Raw genomic sequence first — 21,596 nt, 5'->3', positions numbered from 1 at the left:
TTGATAATTCGACAGTTTCGTGTCATTATTGTATATTTTGTGTTCTTAAACCCTTTTTTATTATATTTTGAAATAAATATACTCATAACTTCAATGTTAATTTGTATGTATAGTGTTGACGATAACAAACGAAAATAAATACAATAATAAGTAAATAAATAAATAAATTATTAATTTAAATTTACCGCCAAAATATCTAGTGATATTTTCTGGTGATTTTTTCCAGTGTAAATCTGACTTTCGCGTTTACTCCTCCTGGTTTAAAAACAGAGTATAGTTCTAGTGCAAGTGTTAGTTCTAGTTTTAATTGTTATTCAGTGCTAAGTTGTATATTTTTAAGTTTCGGGTTTAGCCCTGTGTCTTCAGACGCTGAATGTTAGGTAAGGTTAGTTTTGTTAACAAACATTAATTATACCATGAAGTATTCTTTGGCAATTTGTAATGGCAATTATAGCGTGAAGTTTTCTTTTGGAATGTCAATTATAGCGTGAAGGAATGTAAGGTAAGGTTAGTTTTGTTTACAAACATTAATTATACCATGAAGTTTTCTTTGGCAATTAGTAATGGCAATTATAGCGTAAAGTTTTCTTTTGTAATGTCAATTATAGCGTGAAGGAATGTGAGGTAAGGTTAGTTTTGTTTACAAACATTAATTATACCATGAAGTATTCTTTGGCAATTTGTAATGGCAATTATAGCGTGAAGTTTTCTTTTGTAATGTCAATTATAGCGTGAAGGAATATGAGGTAAGGTTAGTTTTGTTTACAAATATTAATTATACCTTGAAGTTTTCTTTGGCAATTTGTAATGGCAATTATAGCGTGAAGTTTTCTTTTGTAATGTCAATTATAGCGTGAATGAATGTGAGGTAAGGTTAGTTTTGTTTACAAATATTAATTATACCTTGAAGTTTTCTTTGGCAATTTGTAATGGCAATTATAGCGTGAAGTTTTCTTTTGTAATGTCAATTATAGCGTGAAGGAATGTTAGGTAAGGTTAGTTTTGTTTACAAACATTAATTATACCTTGAAGTTTTCTTTGGCAATTATACTCTGTTTTTAAACCAGGAGGAGTATTTTAGATTTGTCACCAGATTGACCTTGCACGTGATTGGTTGAATGCGAGGAAGGTTCACACACAGGCAATTTTGAATTTTGATTTTGAATTTGAATGTTAGGTTATTAACAATTCGACAGTTTCGTGTCATTATTGTAAATTTTGTGTTCTTAAACCCTTCTTTATTATATTTTGAAATAAATACACTCATAACTTCAATGTTAATTTGTATGTTTAGTGTTGACGATAACAAACGAAAATAAATACAATAATAAGTAAATAAATAAATAATAACAATTATTAATTTAAATTTACCGCCAAAATATCTAGTGATATTTTCTGGTGATTTTTCCTAGTGTAAATCTGACTTTCGCGTTTACTCCTCCTGGTTTAAAAACAGAGTATAGTAGCGCATGAATGTTTTACACTCGATGTTATTTTTGTCAAAATAAATAAATAAGTAGATGTTTATTACAAAATAAAGTTTAATTGTTTCTTTTGTGTCTAGCGCTACTTGATATTTGGACAAAAATAACATCGAGTGTAAAACATTCATGCGCTACTGAATTTTTAAGAAAAACAAAATACTATCGTATAAAGAATGTTTTTAGGACCTCAGTAATAAAAAAAAAATTTTGGCATTCCATTTAAAAAAAAAGTTGAGAGTCGCCATTTTGAAATAATTCTTCCAAGTGAAAATGTGGCATCACCATCGTGTAGAGAATGACCCAAAACATATTACTGCCAAATATTTTGAAAGTAGTACCCATAGTGTGGTTAAAAAAAAATAAGGCGCTTACTCTGAATCAGGCTGTATACTTACGTGTTTTTTTTTTGCAATAAACTTATCGATTTCAAGAACAAAATCGATTATGTTAATTTGACTAGGCACCATTTTGCCAATAATGTTTTTTTTGCTTAGTTCTAGTTCAAACGATAATCACAACTATGTATATAGAAAAGAACATCATTTCATTTTTGAGTTTTAGATCATTTCAAGGATAGATATTGTGTCAACCAGCAACTTAGACAATCCACGCACCAACTTGGTTGAAGGACAATGTAAAGATTATTTTCTATAAACAATTCTTTTTAAATAAGTAAATATATCATGAAAACATATGCAAAAGATTAAATTGAAATACCACATAATTTGGCAGCTAAAAATTCCCAAAGAAATCATTTTATTTGATACAAAGAAAGATACTCACCCCTTAAAAAGCTTGAATTAATTTATACTAGTATTATTTGGGGTGGTTTACACTCAATTTCAAATTATTTCATGTTTTGACAATGTTAATAATTAAAGCTTTATGATTTTTCAGGCTCAAAACGAAAAAATGTATTGAAATCCAATGAGTAGCGTTCAAACCCTTAAACGCCCGCACATCAACTAAAATGCGTTATTAGCGAATCAACTTCCAAACATCCCCTCCTTAATTTATTGTGTGAAGAGGAATACTGGAGGTGAATAAACCAAAAAATGTAAAGACGACGAGGCGAAGCGGTTTTTAATCGTTTTTTGGTTTCAAAACTCAACCTTTCTATAAAAAAATTACTCGTTTTCTCGAAACATTTCAAATAAAACTTACGTCATTTTACTAAAATAAAATGCACTAAGTAATCGAATTTTAATGTTTAACACTTCCTGCAGCAGAATCAGGTGCCCAACAAATAATTAAAATGAAGCGGCTAACACGTTGGGTTATGCAGCATCCCTTATTTTTTGTTATGAAATATAAATTTGAAATTGAATGAATTTATCAATTCACAACTATAATCACGTCACCTCTTTTTGCAGAAAATCTCATGGCACTTACTGCTCTGTTCAATCAGTGTTTAAACACAGGATGTGTTCCTGATAAATTTAAGATAGCAAGTATTTTGCCGCTATTCAAAAAAGGTGATATTGATGATCCTTCGAATTTTAGACCAATTAGTATATTGCCGGTGTTGTCAAACATTTTTGAAATGCTATTGAAAAATCAATTATTCAATTATTTTGAAATTAATAATATTTTTAACAAACAACAATTTGGCCTTAGAAAAGGATTCTCTACGGCACGTCGATGGTTTTGAGGCTTCGCAATACACTGAAGCTAGTTTTTTGGATCATACCAAAGCTTTTTATTGCGTGTCTCATTCTATCTTAATACGTAAACTGTACGGTTACAATGTCGCCCCGGACGCTTTTGTCATCTTATCTCACAAATAGAAGTAAATTTGTTAAATTTAACTAGGTGATATGTAACCCTGGGAATATTACAAGCAGTGTTCCTCAGGAGTCAATTTTGGGTCCTATATTGTTCTTAATACTTAATATTAATGATTTATCTTCTTTCCTAAGTGGTGAAAGCTCAAGTTCAATCTTGTAAGCGGATGACACAAGTTTGCTGACAAAACATGTTCTGGCGTTGATGCCAAGGGATTGCAAGATTTAATGTTAAAATCGGCAAAACATTGGTTTGCGAGTAATCGTCTAACACTGAATGCTCATAAAACAGAAGTATGACCTTTACACTAAAGCAAACTACTATTAAATCCTGTGTAGCGGGTATAGGAGTCAGGTTTTTGGGTGTTCATCTGGATTCCGGGCTTACCTGGAATATTCATGGTGAGAAATTAGCCTCACGCTGAGTCTGAGTCTTCCTCTGCTCGGGTATTGCGTTCCGATTATTTTGCGCTTTTTCTGACCCATCTAAGTTATGGGCCTGGGGATATGCTCCGATCAATAAAAGAATATTTGGTATACAAAGAAGAGCTATTAGAAATGTTGCTAACTTTAATTACACTGAAGACTGTAGGCCTTCTTTTATCAAATTAAAAATATTAACACTACCTTCATTATATATTTTGGAGTGTTTAAAACTCACTTTACATCATAGTTAGCACAGGAAAAAATACTGATGTCGACAATTATGGCACTAGGGGGAGGAACGACATTCGACCAAAAACACTGCCACTGGAGAGGTCGAGAAACGCATATAATTACTATGGAGTGAAATTCTTCAATGTTTTGGCATTGTGGTTATAGAAGCTTACCTTATAAAGTTTAGGACAAGTTAAGGACACGGATTTATTTTGTCGAGGATTTAATGTAATGTAATGTATTTAGTAATTTAGTCTTTCTTATATGTTTTTTATGTTGCATTTATATTTAGATTTTGACGAATGTATGCCCTCTAGGTTATTAACATAATAAATTATTATTATTACGTTATGATACACTTTTGGGCGGTACTGTACGTGCAGTAGACATATCGCAATTATACGATCAAAGAAATCCAACATCTCAGTTCGTTTTTTGCAACCTTCTAAGGGTGTTAGCTTTAATTTAATTTTGCTCCTGGTGAGTAGAAGTATGAATCACTACCACGATAGTATCTGCGTGACCTACCTACATTTCACATTTCGGGACCTAGGAATAATCCTTATACGACTCTGGAAATCGTCTTTCTCGCTCTTTGGCCTTCAGATGCGTCGGAAGTTGATCTAGAAAGAAATTATAAATCATTGGCAAATCCTAAATATAATACGATATGCATCCAGCCTTTCAGGGCGGATGTTTAATAGGCGTAAACTTTCTTTAAGTCATTCTTTCAGCAGTGAATTAACATGATACTTTTTCTTTATATACCTTATATATGCGTAAAAGTGACTATTGTTTTAAATACGTTAAAAGTATTTTAAAAAAATCGATACTACGATAAAATTAGCAATTCAAAAAGTTCGATCGGCAATCCAAAAGGGATTTATTCAAATTAACATAACTAAACGATTTTAAATTACCTTCCTGCCTACCCTCACTATTTTTTTACTCTTTTCTCGCCCGCCAAGTCTTAATGCAACCAGCGCTCAACTTCGTTCCAATCAGGCACAGCTTTGAATATTCATAAATAGTAATGGAAAGCTCCCCTAATATTACTCTCAGTGAGATGCACAATTTTATAATAGTTATTGATCTTGTATAATTTAAAACATTTTTAATTAAAGGATTTAGTTTCATTAAACATAAAATCATTTGTATCACCAAAAAGAAAGTTTATTGGTCATAATTTATAATAATTACTTTACAAAAACACTTAATTAGGTTTCCCTCGTCCAAAACCTCCTCTGAATTCAACATCAGCAGTACCAGCTCCAACATCAGCTTTTTTATCAGGTCCGCTAGTGCCACCAGGTGCTCTTCTGTACCCAGCGCGATCTTCTGCAGGTTTTGATGTTTCAGATCGAACAGCTGTTGCCCTAGGACGCGCAGTTTCTGTTCTAAGTTGTCTTTTAAGTGTTGCTGGGACAATTTCAGGTGGCAAATGAAGATACGTTCTTAAATATTCAATACCTTCATTGGTCAAGTACCTACAAGTAAATTAAACTTCAAAAATATATAAATAAACTACAGTTTTTACTCACCAATAAAAATGCCTCCATGCAAATTGTTCCTTAACATATCCTCTCGATTTTAAAGATTGTAAAGCTTTAATAACCTCCAAATTAGGGATAGTTTCTAATTCGGGATGTTTTGGTGCATGGTAGTCCTTTTTAGCCACCATAACACCCTCCTTAAAAAGGTATTCGTAGATTGCTACTCTATTCTTTTTTGGCATCAACATCCTAAAGAAAACAGAAAGATAAACATGAGTTACATCGGATTGTGAGGTTATGTTACTTGAATACACGAAATTATCAAAAATTGGATTTATTATAAAAAATAAAGGTGGATGATAGTTCGATAAAACATTAATATGAAAGATATTGCGAAAAAATGATATGATTTAGTTTGATTATTAAGATATTTGCGGAAAAAACTTACTTGACGCTTTCTGGTTGACACTTGACGTGAAAAGGAGGCGAAGTGGGAGAGAGTGAAATCCCCTAGACGTGTTTACAATTTTTTAGGTTGGCAATGAATTTATTTATGAATTTATATTTATCGAAATTCGATTATGATAATTATGATTAATTAGTTATTATTTTGTATGTAACAATTATTTAATGTTGCTTTTTAATTTTAAAATGGAAAAATTTTGAAATTAGTATTGTCACTTTTGACAGGTGAAACAATTTAAAAATTTTGAGGTTAAGTGTAATCTTAAAGTTGATATCCTGTGAGATTTTTAATTGAATTATATTGAATATTTATAATACTTTCAACATTTTTGGATTTAAGTAAGTTGAATTTGGTGTATTATTCATATTATCAGTGATGATATTTTTTTTTTAGGTGAGATTATAGGTTTATCGCAGCATTGTTCTTGGAATACTTTCAAAATGATCTTTTATTAGTATTAATTAATAAAATTAATTCATTTACTGAATATAAATCACATTTACAATGTCATCAAACGAGGTTGAGTCTGAAGTGAAGCTTCAGAATATGATAAATATCGATGTATATAGACAACATGTTCAAACTTATATTAATTTGGTAAAGATCTTGTTAGGGTGTATAATGATGATATTATTGTGGAAATTTTTAGCATATTTATCAAGCGGCTTATTATTGGGCCGAAAAAGTAGTTGCATTAACTTGTAATAATCCAAGAGACATTTATTGGTTGGCTCAATGCATGTTTTTATTGAAACAATATGATAGAGCAGCTCATTTATTAAGATCTAGATCTTTAGATACGGTTATACACGCTATTTTTTCAATAAAACTCCTTAATTATTAAATCCCTTTTTTTAGACATACGTTTTATGTAATTATTTAACAGTAAAATCTTTATTAGAGGCTAAAGATTTAAATGAAGCCTTCAAAGTATTGAATTCATTTAACCCAGATGTATTTACACATGTTAGTAGCATTGATATGTCAAATTTAGGTACAGAATTTACATCTTTTGATGATACCCCAAAGCATGTAAGTGAAAATCCCAAAAAATAATTAAACAATTAATTAGATTTTATTTTAAAGCAAATATGTGCTTCGGTTTTTTTGATCAAAGGAAATGTATTGGAAGCTATGGATAATCGTGGATTAGCCGCGGATTGTTACAGACAAGCGTTGCAATGCGACGTTTATTGTTTCGAAGCGTTTGAAAATTTAATTCAACATCAAATGTTAACAAGTGCTGAAGAAATTGATTTATTAAATTCACTTCCTATATCTCAACAATGTACCCCTGAAGAAGCTGAGGTTCTAACTATGCTTTATAAAAGTAAATTAAAAATATATCAAGGTGTTGTAAACATATCTGAAAATAAAAATCCAATTCCTCCAATGATCACTTCTCAATCAATGTTCTCAAGCACCCCAAGACACGATTTAATTGGTGCTGAAAGAGATTTATCAACACAAAAAGATGTTTTAAGTGATAACAAAGAAATTGATAATAAAGATATTGAAGGAATTCCGACGCAATTAGAAGTAAACTCGGCTATTTTACGTTTAGAACAGAGTTTAGACGTTTTGGTTTCTGAAGCTGAATATTTATATTACATTTGTGATTATCAACGTTGCAAAAAATTAACTGAAAATATTTTAGCTGTTGATCCTTATCACAGCGGATGTTTACCTATTCATATTTCGTGTCTTGTTGAATTAAAAGAATCAAATAGTAAGATAAAAAAATCTCAAATTGTAAAATAATTAATGAATTTGTTTTAGAATTATTTACATTATCTCATAAACTCGTGGAAATATATCCAGATAGAGCTGTTGGTTGGTACGCGGTCGGTTGTTATTATTATGTTACAGGTAGAAGTGATTGTTCGAGAAGAAATCTTTTAAAAGCAACCACTCTTGATAAACTTTTCGGCCCCGCTTGGTTAGCTTATGGACATTCTTTCACTTTAGACAACGAACACGATCAAGCAATGGTCGCTTACTTTAAAGCATCCCAATTAATGAAAGGGTAATTATAAATTTATTTTATTATTTTTTTATTATCAAAACAAATTTTAGTTGTCATTTACCACTTCTGTATATCGGTTTAGAATGTGGCTTAACCAATAATGTTCCTTTAGCGACGAATTTTTTCGATCAAGCCATAAAAATTGCTCCAAACGATCCGTTTGTTTTGCAAGAAATGGGAGTTATCGCCTTTCAAAGTTTAAAGTAATTTGATTTATTCGTTTATAATAAAATGGTATAAATTTTGTTTTCTTTAGATATGATTTAGCTGAACAACACTTTAAAGAGGCTTTAAACGTTGTTAAATGTTCTGGTTATCAAAAAGTTCTTCCAGAATGTTGGGCGCCACTTTTAAATAATTTAGGACATGCTTTGAGGAAACAAAAAAAATATATGGAAGCTGTAGAATATCATTTAGAGGTAAAAAATAACTATTTAACAGTAGAACCTCGATTAGACTAATTTAACTAGTAAACATAGATTTCTAAGATCACCTCTATCAAGCAGCTAGAAGTCTTTGATGTTTGTAGCAAGGATGATGTTTGCCCCCTTTCTAATTTACTGATTTTGTATTTTCAGAAAATGCAATTTTTGTCGTTTTTTTTCTTATACAACCTTATGCTATAATATGTTCATCAAATAGAAAGAAATATTCTCTATCAAAATATGCAAAAAAAAACATATGGGTTCCATTTAAGATAACAATGTTGGTTACCATAGCCAGAGGCGGTGCTACCGGGGGGTACAAGGGGTGCACTGCATCCGGGCGCCGCCTAAAAGGGGGCGCCGGCGCCTTTTTAATGTTTTCTCCAACAATATCTTATCTTTCTTTTGCAGTATTTAGACCTGTCAGCAGTAGCTAGTCTTCAGAAAGCAGTATTTAGTCTCCACAAAGCAATTTTAGTCTTTAAAAAGCAGTATTTAGTGTTCCAGACGCTGTATTTAGACCTGTCGGCAGTATCTAGTCTTCAGAAAGCAGTATTTAGTCTTCTAGAAGCAGTATCTAGTCTTCTGCCAACGTTATGTATGTTTTCTCCAACAATATCTTATCTTTCTTTTGCAGTACTTAGACCTGTCAACAGTATCTAGTCTTCAGAAAGCAGTATTTAGTCTCCACAAAGCAATTTTAGTCTTTAGAAAGCAGTATTTAGTGTCCCAGATGCTGTATTTAGACCTATCGGCAGTATCTAGTCTTCAGAAAGCAGTATTTAATCTTCCAGAGCAGTATCTAGTCTTCAGAAAGCAGTATTTAGTTTTTTAGAAGCAGTATCTAGTCTTCTGCCAACGTTATGTATGTTTTGTTCTTGATACTGACAGCTACTTCTTTCTGGGTGTCTATCATCATCTTTTTGGGAGCCTCTTATTATCTATACGGATCTTGTACCACCCGGTACCTCATTTCTGCAGCTGTTACTTTGTTTTTGTGCTTATCCTGTATTGGCAAAGTTTCCGTATTGGTGATTTCCTATCCTGTGCAATAACAAGACAAGTAACACATAAGCATTGCCATGAAAAATCATGTTTGGTTTATAATCAATTTTTTGTTTTCTCTGAACAGTAATTTCAGACTTCATGTGGACTTTGAACAATGTAATTGCTGTTTTTTGCTGAAGTTTATAACTATTGCAATTTCAGACTTTTTCTTGCAAATTAACCTTCTGACCAGAGTATTCCCGACTATTCCCTTAAGTTTGGTTTTCACCAGTATAATTCTTAAATTTTTGCTGAAGTATGGATTATGATTATTCCAGTCTTTTTTAAGTTTATTTATATTTCATTTACCATAGTTATACAGGTGTCCCATATCTTCCGCATCAGAGCATTATACGGTTGTAGGATACATTATTCTGACGCGATCTTTCTAATAAAATTTTTCCGAAATGTTTATAATAACCGAACGGGAACTGTTTAAAGTCTCTCCAATAGCGATTCACTTCAATAGCACAAAAAGTTTATTCCTCTTTCCGTGTCGAATCTATCTATTATATGATTTACGATATCCGAAGGCGTTTCCCGAAGCTTTTCTTGAATTGCTATTGGAGGAAAAACAGTTCCCGTGCGGTTATTATAAACATTTCGGAAAAATATTATTAGAAAGATCGCTTCAGAATAATGTATCCGGTTGTAGGATAGATAATGCTCTGATGCCGAAGATACGGGACACGCTGTATAGATATTCCATACATAATGGGCACCTGTATTGGGCTGTATAATTATTTGCTTAGAAATGCGTTGATTTATGTTGCTCACAGGGAAATTAAAATTTTAGTTTATCAAAAAATTTTATTAATAAAAGTTGTTTCTAATATAACTCTCAACAAATATTGTTTATAAAAAAATTCGATACGATCAATAATTATAATGATATGCCAACAATATACCATCGTACTGTTCAGTGGGAAATTAAAATTTTGTGTTATCACAAAATACTGATAATAAAAGTTGTTTCTAATAAAATTCTGAACAAATATTATTTATAAAAAAAATCGATATGATCAATAATTATCGTGATATGCAAACGATATACCAATGTACTATTTAGTAGGAAATTAAAATTTTGTTTTATCAAAAAATGTTGTTAATAAAAGTTGTTTCTAATACAATTCTGAACAAATATTGTTAATAAAAAAATTCGATACGATCAATAATTATTATGATATGACCACGATATAAAAGCGTACTTTTCAGTGGGAAATTAAAATTTTGTTTTATCACAAAATATTGTTAATAAAAGTTGTTTCTAATATAATTATCATCAAATATTATTTATAAAAAAAATCGATAGAATCAGTAATTTTTATGATATGTCAACGATACACCAACGTACTGTTCAGTGGGAAATTAAAATTTTGTTTTATCACAAATTACTATTAATAAAAGTTGTTTCTAATATAATTCTCAACAAATATTGTTTATAAAAAAATTCGATACGATCAATAATTATTATGATATGCCGATGATATACCAACGTACTGTTCAGTGGGAAATTAAAATTTTGTTTTATCAAAAAATACTGTTAATAAAAGTTCTTTCTAATAAAATTCTGAACAAATATTATTTATAAAAAAAATTGATATGATCAATAATTATTATGATATGCAAACGATATACCAACGTACTGTTCAGTGGGAAATGAAAATTTTGTGTTATCACAAAATACTGTGCATATTAAGATTTTATCAATAATTGGTAATTATTTAAAACGGTTTTTGATAAAATTTTAATATGTTAAAGTGCGTTTATATAATTTGACATAAGTTTATATCTAAAATTTAAATATGATTTATATTTTAACATGAATTGTACATTATAGAGGTCTTCTGAGGACGGCCAGGTGGCTGAAATTAATAAAGACAATTAACAAAATAAAATTTATCACCTTAGTAAATAAAGATTTATTACCTACTTTATCCAAGAAAAGGTGAAATGAATATTAACCTAAACTATATTAGTCATTTGTGGTTTTAAAGAAAAATGTTTCAAATAAAAAATTCTTTATTAATTGTGGCGCATTTTTTGGCGATATTTGCTTGATTACATTATTTTTTATTTCGTTGCTATGGCAACCAACATTGTTACTATATGTTTTTTTTTGTATATTTTGATAGAGGATAAATCCCTTTACACGATGAACATATCAAATCATATGGTACAAATGTAGAAAAAGACTACAGTGATAAAAATAAGAGGAAGATTACTTCAAAATTTTCTGACAAATCGTACAAATTTAATTGTAGCTTTAGACAAGTTGGAGTTAAATAAAAGAGAAAGTATTTAGTAAGATTTAAGTTTTTAATGGATTTGCAAAGAAAAATTAACCGCTCCTACATTATCATCATCACATCAAGTTTTTCATGTCGTTTCTCGCCACTAAGATTCTTTCGCGGCTTCTTCCACTAATTATAAATTAAAGCACACATAATTCGTCGTCTGGTTTAATTGCATACGATTAATCGGAGTTCTACTATACTAAAATACCAAAAATAATATCATTAATATTTTAGGCTTTAGTGTTAAGACCACAAACTCCTACAACATATTCAGCGATTGCATTCAATCATTCTTTATTGGGTAACTTAATGGAAGCTGTCGATTGGTTTCATAGGGCTTTAGGTTTAAAAGGAGATGATACTTTTAGTACAACAATGTTAAATTATTTATTGGAACATTTAGCGGAAGATGATAGTCCGTTTCCTGGTAAATAACTTAATTATTTGATGATTTTTTTGTGTTATAATAAAAACTTTTAGGTGCACCTAATGAAATTCCGAATTTTAAATCATTAATTGAAGAAAGTGTACAATCAAATTCGGATGAAAGTGTCGCTGTTGAAGGAACCGTTGATGGAATAAGAAATGATTTATCAGATATGAGTATGAGTTATTAAAAGGGTAATTATAAAAAGTTTGTCTTTATTTTAAGAAGATACATACTAAATTATACGAATAATGTTGACGAAATTCTTATAAAATATTAAAAAAAAAATACAAGTGACACTTTTTATAAATAGAATGTTGTATGAATGTTGTTCAAACTTCTTATTCTACTTAAACCCTAATTTCTAAAAAAAAACTAAATTAGATTTTGTTACAATTTAATAAACCTCCGTTTCTTTTGGTGAACTCCTCTTTTCTGGAACTTCTTCGTCCTCATCATCTTCATCTACATCGTCTGAAGGGCGCATTTTTTCCTCATCTTCCATTCTAAATGAAAATATAATTATTATTTATTATATTTTTTTAATTGTCTTAATCTCACCGTCTCTTTTCCATCGTTGATGTTTCGTATTCATATTCAGGTTCATCATCTTCTTCATTCGCAGCTTTCCTTTTTTGAATAAATTTATAAGCGATGAATGCAAGAAGAAGAATTAAAGGAACGATGATTGCCATAACGATAGCTGTTGTGTAACCAGCGTATCTTGAGGAATATTCCTGTTGGCCTAAATAAAAATAATTTTTTGAATTTATATTAATTTAATTTATATATTTTTTTGTGGAATGGATACACAAGGTAATTAAATTCAAATATTGTAATCCATTCCACAATATAGGAAAATAAAAAATCAAAAAACATCGTTTAATAACAACCAATTAGTCATTTTGCTTTTCTTTTCCTATCCTGTGAAAATGGACCACTTCTTCCTTCCAAAATAAATTTATTGTTATAAAACTAAGAAAATAAAATTACATTAAAATTAATATCTTAAACATCTGTAACTAAATTGCGTTGACTTTTCGTAATTTGATCTTTATGTTTTTTATCTTTATCGACAAAGCTATATTCTGGCATTGCTGCAACTGGACTTGGGGTGACGTTCGGTTTTGGAAGTGGTGGTGGAGAGCTATATTTCGGTGGTGATAATGATCGATCTAATGGGGGCGTCGTAATATAAGGTTCTGAATAAACCGGTCCTGTTGAATCTCGAAATTCTGAATTTATTGGCGAATCTGCGTCATAATCTCCTTCCTCAAAATCTATGTTGGGACGATCTTTTAATGGCTCGTTAGTACGATAACTTCGATCGTAACTGCGTCTTTTTTGAGGTAATGTGTCCCCGTAACTACCTCGATCGCTCATCACGGGACTTCTATATGTATACTCATCTTCTGGGGATGCTGTTCCCGATCCAATTTCGTTCATTTTCATACGACTCGCCGAACGCGATGGGGGGCCGTATAACCATGAGTTATCGTTGCGTTTATCGCTTAATTTTCGGTAAGCTTTAATGATTATGTAAGCAAGCAAAATGACTAATGGTACTACAATAGCTAACACTATTGCAGTGGTTATTCCAGCAGTTCTAGAGGAATATTCTTGTTCACCTTTCGTTTAAACAAAAAATAATAACATTGAAAAACTAAAATATTAAAAAAAAATCAAAATACTTACGAAGACACTCTGTGTATCCATGAATAGGTGTATCCCATTGCCCGTGAGCTAAGCATTCTCTCCTTGGATCCCCAACAAGTACAAAGTTTTGGTCACATTCAAATTGGACAGTTGTTCCCGGTATAAAGAAGAAAGTACTTTTTCTTCCAAATCTAGGCGTAGGCAAAATTCCGCAAGAAATTGTTCTTATTGAATTCTGCTTTCTCATGTTGATAATGGTATTGAAATAATTCAAAGAGAAATGGGCCAAGTGTCTATCCAAAGTCATTGCGAAATCGTATTGGCAATGATAGTTTTCGTGACAGAATTGCCAAGCTTCTTCTCGATGCAAAGATCGATTCGGCGGGATCAATTGATTTAGATCGGTTCTAAATTCTGGTATAAAACTTCGATTATTAAACGACGAAGCAAGTCGACCAAATTCCCTATAGAATAACGCCGCCCCTATTCCTTCTTGGTGGTTATCTTCCAGCATCCAATGCATACCGAAATCGGTGTAAATGCGTTGAAATTCGTTTAAGTTTGTATGAATTGGTACTAAGGTACCATCAGGAAGGGCGAAATCATCTTCTACATCGAAACTCCAATTACCAAACAATCCCCTAGTTTGATTCTAAAAACGTTTCAACGTCAAAATTAAAAATTAATTTTTTAATTTGATACATACGATAAAAGTCCATGGTAAATACACCCTCGCAGTTAAAAATCCACGATTTTCAAGTACCTCAACACCCACTCCCGAATCAAACATCATAATAACTTCGGATTGATTTAAAATATATGTTGGTGTGTAAACAGTTACATCCGGGAAATGTTGGAATTTCAAAGCTGGGCGATCGAAGTACACTCTCCTATTATCAACGATAACATCTAATCTATATCTCCATCTAGCGTATTCTGGACGGCGTCGAACTTCAACCACCGTATTATTAACTAATTATTAAAAAAAAATTAGTTATTTTTAGATGAATAAAAATAAAAGATTAAAATTACCTCTAGCTACCACCGATGTTAATTCAGTAGCTCTAACTTCACCATATAAATTCATTGGCATTTGTTCAAATCTTCCTTGCACGTCCAATTGATGATCGGGAGTATTAACTCGCACCAAAACGAATTCGCCCATACCGTTAAATGTGTAAGCTAAATTATCGAACGTGATTATGTGCGGATCTCCAAAAACACCAGCAATTGAAGGTGCTTGATAAGAAACGCAATCTTGAGATGGTCTTCTTTCAAATCGAAGGGTTTCGCAGCCGACGGCTTGTTCACTTTGCCACATGCAACATAAATATCTTGGAACCATATCATGGAACCATTGTGAAAGGGAGGGAACTTTCGTTGGTTCGGTCCATGGAAGGAAACCTAAATTATGGGAACGACGAGGGAATGATCCCCATTGCTGATCGTACGATAACATTAAGAAATTCATTTTATCGTAACAACATTGTTGTTCAGAACCATCAAGGCTATAAAAAAATAATTAAATTTATGAATTATTTGAAAACAAAAAATTATTAATTAATAATTAACTTACGTCGGTGCTCCAGTTCTTACACAATGCATAGCTCCTCTATTATACATACATAAAGGATTTGAATCTCTATCGCAATCAAAATCGGGCAAAAATCGTCCCTTATCATTCAAAGCGTGTTGTAAAGTGCAAGGACATTGATTTAATTTATGAGTGAAACTTTTCAAAAATCGATCAGTTCGTAACCATTCATTACAAAGTGCCAATGGCCAATTTGATCCATAATCTCTTTCCCATTGGAAGTTAAAGTACCATCCCAAAGGAATTGGACGACTCCAAATCATGGGGGTAACCGAATACCCATTAGTTCCGTTAATAAAAATGGGATTGGTTAAATTAATTTGTAAGAAACCGAATTTCATGTCGGATACAATTCGATTTTCGCGGTTTCTAAACGTAGCGGGAGTAATGGTGTATTCACCAACGTTCGTAATTCCCTCGGCGATTAAATCGATGTACAAGAATTCCGGCCGAATACTTGTTTCTCTATAACCCCAAAGGGAGATTGAAATCGGCGCATTATCGTTTATCGTTAAATTTTGTTTGACCCATTTCAGTCGAATTTCTGTTGGGTTTCTTTGGTGGATTGAATTGTCGTCGAAGAAAATTTTTTCGGTGGCTTGCCCAGGAGGTTCAACATAATATTTACCTTTCCATTTAAACACCTCATTATTAATAGCAATTTCAAAACGAACATATCCTTGTACTGTTAATCTTGGTTGAACGCAAATCGCTCTGTTAGTATCTACGACTATTCCAAAAACTTCATCCGCAATATCAAATTTGCAACGAATTTTATCTCTAGGTCTAAAACAAGGACCTGTTATGTTTACCACGGTACCTGTTGGAAGAAATAAAATAATTTAATACAGGTTTTCTTTAACCTGAAGTTAGAGTTAAGTTCTTGTAAGTAAAAACGTACCTCCTAACATATTTCCACTTTCTGGGGCGAATATTAATGGGAGATTAGCCCCGTCGATATCTTTATTACAATTTCCAGTTAATATATTTTCATCAATCCGGAAAACGTGTCGTCCGGGAAAACCATTCGTCCAACCACGTCCTGTTAAGTCTCGAATTACTGATGCTTGACTGTACGGTTGATATTCATAAGCTCTACTTCCATTTCCGGCGTTAAAACCAACAAACGCGGGAATACCTCCTTCTCCTTTAAGTGTATCTCCCCCAGCCTCAGTGTGAGCTGACCATTGAATATCAAGATAATTAAAAATAGCATAAGTAACAACTTCATCGGTAGCCAAAACCACTTGAAAAGTGTTAGTGTGGAATAACGACTGACTAATTCCCCCGGCAAACGTAACATTTTTCCATGTCACAATAACCATATGTTTTGGATCAAAATTATCAGCACCAATCATTCCTTCACGAACATCCCACTTAACCCTTTCGTATGCTTCAACACCAAATTGATCGGTTCTAAATTGCAAATCTCTTTCCATGCGGTAATAAACACCGGGTCTTCTTTGATCGATATCCTCAGCACGAATCGAACCAATCCTACATTTACTGAAGAAAATCCCGATAAAACTCGGATCGTTTACCCTAGGCCAATCTTTAACTGGGAAAGTCAGAGGGTAACCTCCATAATTTTCCGGCGGGTCACTAAATTCTAAGTAACCGTTCATCGAAACTCTGGTGTAATTAAAACGGAAACCGAAGAAAGGAAGTTGAAAATTGAGATTTTTATGAATCGTCTGCGTTGATGATTGGATCGCCCTTTGAAAATCACCTTCATTGTCGCTACCTCCCATATCGAAAAACCAATACATAAATTCACTTCTTATTTCGCGTAATCGGGCTTCTGTGATTACATATGGAACTCCTCCTCCAGCTCTTTGTGAACGTTGATCAGGTGGTGCAAATCGAGACTTTATTGAATCTAGATAGATGTATAGAGAAAATATTAAAATTAGGTAATAATAATAATTTATTGTTAATAAATAAAAGTTCGAGGTCTAATGTTAGTTCTAGTGCTAGCGTCAGCTCTAGTTTTAGTTGTTATTCAACATTAGATTATTGTACGTTTTAATTGAAGTAAAAGTAACTTTCGGGTTTAGCCGTCTTAAGAGACGTGCGGCTAAACCCAAATGTTTCTAGTTCTAGATCTGGTGTTAGTTCTATTGCTCTAGTGGGGACACACTTCCCTATCTCAAACGTCTGCTCTAATACGGATGCTGACATTAAAGCAATGGATATAACCCGTCCATCCGGTAGGGTTTACAGCCTAGCTGGGAAAATTTTTACCCCCAACAGAGTAAGGTGAGCTATTTCTAATTTGAAATCACCTGGAGGGGATGGAATTCTGCCTATTTTGCTGCAAAAAGGCATAGAAGACCTACTCTCAATAATAATATGCCTATATATAGCTTCACCAGCTATAACTTCAACTATATACCTACATTATGGAGGAAAGTAAAGGAGGTCTTTATACCTAAAGGTGGTAGACCAATTAGCCTAACTTCATTTCTCAAAGGGATGGAAAAGGTAATCAATCAATACCTTAGGAATGGAGCGCTGGTCAATAATCCACTCAATCCAAGTCAACATGCTTATTAGAAAGCAAAATCAACAATTGCTGCTCTCCATGCTGTAACAAGCATTTTAGAGAGACAATTGCAACCAAAGAGATAGCCCTATGTGCTTCCATAGACATAACGGGTGCTTTTGATAACACCTCCTACGAATCCATAGAGAAAGCTCTAAACGTAAAAGACACAGTGACAATGACGTCGATTCGTTTGATGTTGGCGGCATCTCGTTTTATGACCTCGATTTAAAACGCACAATGAATGGGAGAAACAACTTAATTTACCACCAATAGCAGCAATACCTTGCATCGACGCAACAATATGGCGTCAGATTTGGCGGGATACCGCCAGAGTCACTTCTGGTTATTCTGTAGTATAGCTATGCTGAAAAGTCGGGACATCACAGCCAGTCTGGGAGGCAAGTCGTTGACTATTAAGGCACTTAGAGGATGTCCCCAAGGGGGAGTGCTTTTACCTCTCCTATGGCGCCTGGTACATGCCTTTATAATTTGGAATAAAAGTCTTGATTGGGCTGGAAATGTTTCTGCCAAAAAACGAAGGAAAATGTTCTTACAAGAACTAGGTATGTCACTTATCCAACACGAAATAAATCGAAGAGCATCAAATATTGGAAGAGGTGGAAAGGGAATACAAAATAGAATAGAAATTGCAATTGAAAGTACAGGAAGAAAAATAACAGCATTCCATAAAATGTGATTCCTGTACTGTACATAGTACAAAAACAATAAATGTAATTTGTACACGCTACAAACAAGAATATGCTTCTTGTTATTTTCCGTCACATGTTTATAATATGACTTATGACAACGGTGGCCAAACTGCGGCTCGCGAGCCACATGCGGCTCTTTGAATGATTATCTGTTTTTAATACCTTATTTGCATACCTTTTTAATACGTATTTAATTGCGGCTCGCGAAAAATTTCGAATTTTGAAAAATGGCTCGGACTATCAAGGAGCTTGGCCACCCCTGACTTAGGATTAAGAATGAGTTCCTTTTTATACATAGTTATATTGTGGTTATAGTTTAATTATATACAGGTGTTCCGTGATTCGACGACAAACTTATACCATATATTCCGGGGGTCATTACGATCAAAAAATGGTATATAACTTATAGGTGAATTTATTTTATTTCGGAGATATCGAAGGAATTAAAAAAAAGTGATAGTCTTGACGATTTAACGTTTGATAAATTAATGATTTTTATGCTGTCTAAAGCAGTTTTAAATGCAGTTGAACGAAGTCCTTCTACCAGTATTCGTAGAATATCCCATACAACGGCAATTCCTCAAACCAACGTATGGAGAATTCTGCGCTATGATGGACTTTATCCCTATCATTTACACAAAGTCCAGCATTTACTTCCTGCGTTCCGGATGAGGCCTAATTTACAAGGAATGGTATTAACAACACACATAATTCTCACATCTGGACGGATCAAAATCCACACGAAGCAATCGTTCTTAACCATCAATATCGTTTTTCCGTCAACGTGTCTTGCGGCTTGTTAAATAATCAACTTGCTGGGCCTCATTCTTTTGAAAGACGTCTTAGTGCAGAAATTTACCCTCATTTTTGGGAAGAAGAATTGCCGAATTAAATAGAAGATAGTCCTCTAGAAGCTCGACTTGGGATGTGGCTCCAGCAAGATGGAGCACCTTCACATTTTGGGAGACAAGTGACGGTATTTCTTAATCAAAATTTTCCGGAGAGGTGGATAGGTCGAGGTCCAGGACGATGGTCCTGTACATTGGCCAGCTCGGTCACCTCACTTGTCGCCTCTAGATTATTTTCTGTGGGGTTGTCTCAAATCTCGTACGTATAGTAGTAATGGTAAAGTAGATACACGCGGAGAGTTGATTGACAGAATAGTTGAAGCTATTAATTCGCTAAAGAAATTAACTAGCAACATTCTATAACACGAAGGATAGCTGCATATTCAGAAAATACGCTTACTTAAAATATTACTTACTAGCACTTGGTGCAGAGGCAACGGGCTCAGTATTAATCCAAACAAAGTCGAAATAGTCCCTTTTACTCCGAGAAGGAAGCTACAATTGAGAGCACCCTCAATTGAAGGTAGAACTATTAACCTCAAAACTAAAGTCAAATACCTAGGGGTAATACTAGACAGTAAACTAAACTGGAACTGCAACTTAGTCAAGGTGAGGAAAAAGACTATCATGACTAACCAGATCTGCCGCAGGCTTCTTGGAAGGAATTGGGGTCTTAAACCACGAAGAGCTTAAGATGAAGGCTTAAGTTACAATATATCTTATAAGTCGCGGTGACGAGAGGGGCTGCTCCCCTCAGCCCGGCAATAATAGCAACACTCATTACTGTAATTGTAATAAGAGGTGTTGAAAAACTAGCCTATGGGTTATTGAAAATGAATACTAATTCGAATATAATCAAGAAATCATCAAAATGAGCACTGATATACTAGGAATTGATATGATAAAGAGATATGAAATTGTTAAATCCACTTTATCAATTAAAGATATTCAAAATCTCAACTAAACCTAAATCGTCAACTAAAAATTACAAGGTACCAAAAAAATCGAGTAACTAAAAAGTATGTAATAAATCAATAAATTAAATTCATCGTCGTCGTTTTATCATCGATCAAACATTGTTTATGCACATGACGAAATTATTTCGTTAATCACTCCTTATCTTATCACTACAAATATACCTGTGTGAGTTTTTGGAAAATCGAACAAAACATACACATATTAAATTCAACAAATAAAATCGTCATTATTATATGATTCGATTGGATAACTTAGTAGGATTCGATAAAAAGATAAAAAATTCTTACCGTAATTTGCATAATCCACATAATCCGTTAATTTCTCTGATTTTTGTTCCGCATCTTCTACCGTTGCCACAGCTGTCTCTACATTTTCGATTGGATCCTCATGGGGTTCCTCATTTTCTACATGCGTTTCAGTTTCTGCAATAAAATTTAAATGAAATTTTAGATAAAGACGCCATTTTGTTCTAGAAAAAAAATATTTATACACCATTCTTTTTTAAATACAGAACATATTTATTAATAACTTTCTCTATTAAAATGAATCATAAGATGTTATGTACCGCAGTTTTTTATAGATTCATTAAACTAAATGAACTGCTTTAGTAATAAAGATAAAAATATTTGTGCGCGCCATTTTGATTTCTAGAAACGCCCAAAATAATGTATTCAAAATTTAAAATAAAGACTAACTTACCATCTAGAGTAATTTCTGGAACTATTTCAACATTATCTACGTCGGTTTCGGTTGTTTCGAGATCATCTTGCGCCGAAACGACAGCAATCGCCAAAAAAGTAAAAAGGAAAATTTTCTTCCAATTCATCTTTTCTCATTGATTCATTGGAAGAAATAAGAATCTGTTTAATGGTAGTTCTTAACAATCACAAAAAACGATAAAAATATAAACTCCACCTATTCGCACCAGTTTATTAAGAAATGATTTATCTAACTAAGCTAAGCGGGTGTAAAAACACTAAGTTATCTACTTTGATAACAAAGATAAAACACAAAACTGGGTTGTGAAGTGTAACGGTACAGGTATCGAAATATTTATCAACCTTTGATAAGGATTACTTTTATTTGTTGTTTAAGTCATAGTTTATTTTAGCACACAGAAAAATTTAATGATCGTTTCATGTTAAACTAGATAATT

The 21,596-nt window shown here is 32.7% G+C and overlaps 3 protein-coding genes across 4 annotated transcripts; 1 reads left to right on the top strand and 2 right to left on the bottom strand.

The window, feature by feature from the left end:
• Positions 1 to 5,076: 5,076 nt before the first annotated feature.
• LOC111429018 (small ribosomal subunit protein eS10-like) lies at positions 5,077 to 5,962 on the bottom strand. The gene is made up of 3 exons (XM_023064806.2): positions 5,867 to 5,962; positions 5,467 to 5,667; positions 5,077 to 5,412 (listed from the first exon to the last, which is right to left on the bottom strand). The coding sequence occupies exons 2-3, from the start codon at positions 5,664 to 5,666 to the stop codon at positions 5,139 to 5,141; spliced, it is 474 nt and encodes a 157-aa protein (XP_022920574.1). The 5' UTR covers position 5,667; positions 5,867 to 5,962; the 3' UTR covers positions 5,077 to 5,138.
• Positions 5,963 to 6,115: 153 nt separating this feature from the next.
• Positions 6,116 to 12,436, top strand: LOC111429020 (cell division cycle protein 16). The gene is made up of 10 exons (XM_023064809.2): positions 6,116 to 6,222; positions 6,278 to 6,481; positions 6,534 to 6,686; positions 6,743 to 6,916; positions 6,971 to 7,613; positions 7,664 to 7,910; positions 7,961 to 8,113; positions 8,167 to 8,329; positions 11,914 to 12,106; positions 12,160 to 12,436. The coding sequence occupies exons 2-10, from the start codon at positions 6,389 to 6,391 to the stop codon at positions 12,294 to 12,296; spliced, it is 1,956 nt and encodes a 651-aa protein (XP_022920577.2). The 5' UTR covers positions 6,116 to 6,222; positions 6,278 to 6,388; the 3' UTR covers positions 12,297 to 12,436.
• On the bottom strand, positions 12,305 to 21,444 carry LOC111429019 (sushi domain containing 2 mesh). 2 transcript variants are annotated; one of them, XM_023064808.2, is made up of 9 exons: positions 21,140 to 21,429; positions 20,728 to 20,862; positions 16,258 to 17,235; positions 15,339 to 16,176; positions 14,795 to 15,270; positions 14,469 to 14,734; positions 13,802 to 14,414; positions 12,668 to 12,851; positions 12,305 to 12,612 (listed from the first exon to the last, which is right to left on the bottom strand). In XM_023064808.2, exons 1-9 carry the CDS (start codon positions 21,264 to 21,266, stop codon positions 12,504 to 12,506), a joined length of 3,726 nt encoding a protein of 1,241 aa, XP_022920576.2. In that variant the 5' UTR covers positions 21,267 to 21,429; the 3' UTR covers positions 12,305 to 12,503. The 2 variants fall into 2 exon arrangements, with proteins under 2 accessions (XP_022920576.2, XP_022920575.2); XM_023064807.2 differs by lacking the exons at positions 12,305 to 12,612; positions 12,668 to 12,851 and adding an exon at positions 13,048 to 13,734 and having other exon boundaries at positions 21,140 to 21,444.
• Positions 21,445 to 21,596: the final 152 nt, after the last annotated feature.

Source organism: Onthophagus taurus, chromosome 11 (assembly GCF_036711975.1).
Source record: "Onthophagus taurus isolate NC chromosome 11, IU_Otau_3.0, whole genome shotgun sequence".
In the NCBI taxonomy this organism is placed as follows: Eukaryota; Metazoa; Arthropoda; class Insecta; order Coleoptera; family Scarabaeidae; genus Onthophagus; species Onthophagus taurus.
This window is presented reverse-complemented; position numbering and strand designations above follow the sequence as displayed.

Coding starts and splice junctions, on each gene's coding strand:
- LOC111429018 (XM_023064806.2), bottom strand. CDS start 5,666: ATGTTGATGCCAAAAAAGAATAGAGTAGCAATCTACGAATACCTTTTT. Junction 5,413..5,466: donor GCATGGAGGCATTTTTATTG/GTGAGTAAAAAC, acceptor ATTTACTTGTAG/GTACTTGACCAATGAAGGTA.
- LOC111429019 (XM_023064807.2), bottom strand. CDS start 21,266: ATGAATTGGAAGAAAATTTTCCTTTTTACTTTTTTGGCGATTGCTGTC. Junction 16,177..16,257: donor AAGTGGAAATATGTTAGGAG/GTACGTTTTTAC, acceptor TTCTTCCAACAG/GTACCGTGGTAAACATAACA. Junction 15,271..15,338: donor GTAAGAACTGGAGCACCGAC/GTAAGTTAATTA, acceptor ATTTTTTTATAG/CCTTGATGGTTCTGAACAAC.
- LOC111429020 (XM_023064809.2), top strand. CDS start 6,389: ATGTCATCAAACGAGGTTGAGTCTGAAGTGAAGCTTCAGAATATGATA. Junction 6,917..6,970: donor TTGATGATACCCCAAAGCAT/GTAAGTGAAAAT, acceptor TTTATTTTAAAG/CAAATATGTGCTTCGGTTTT. Junction 12,107..12,159: donor AGATGATAGTCCGTTTCCTG/GTAAATAACTTA, acceptor AAAAACTTTTAG/GTGCACCTAATGAAATTCCG.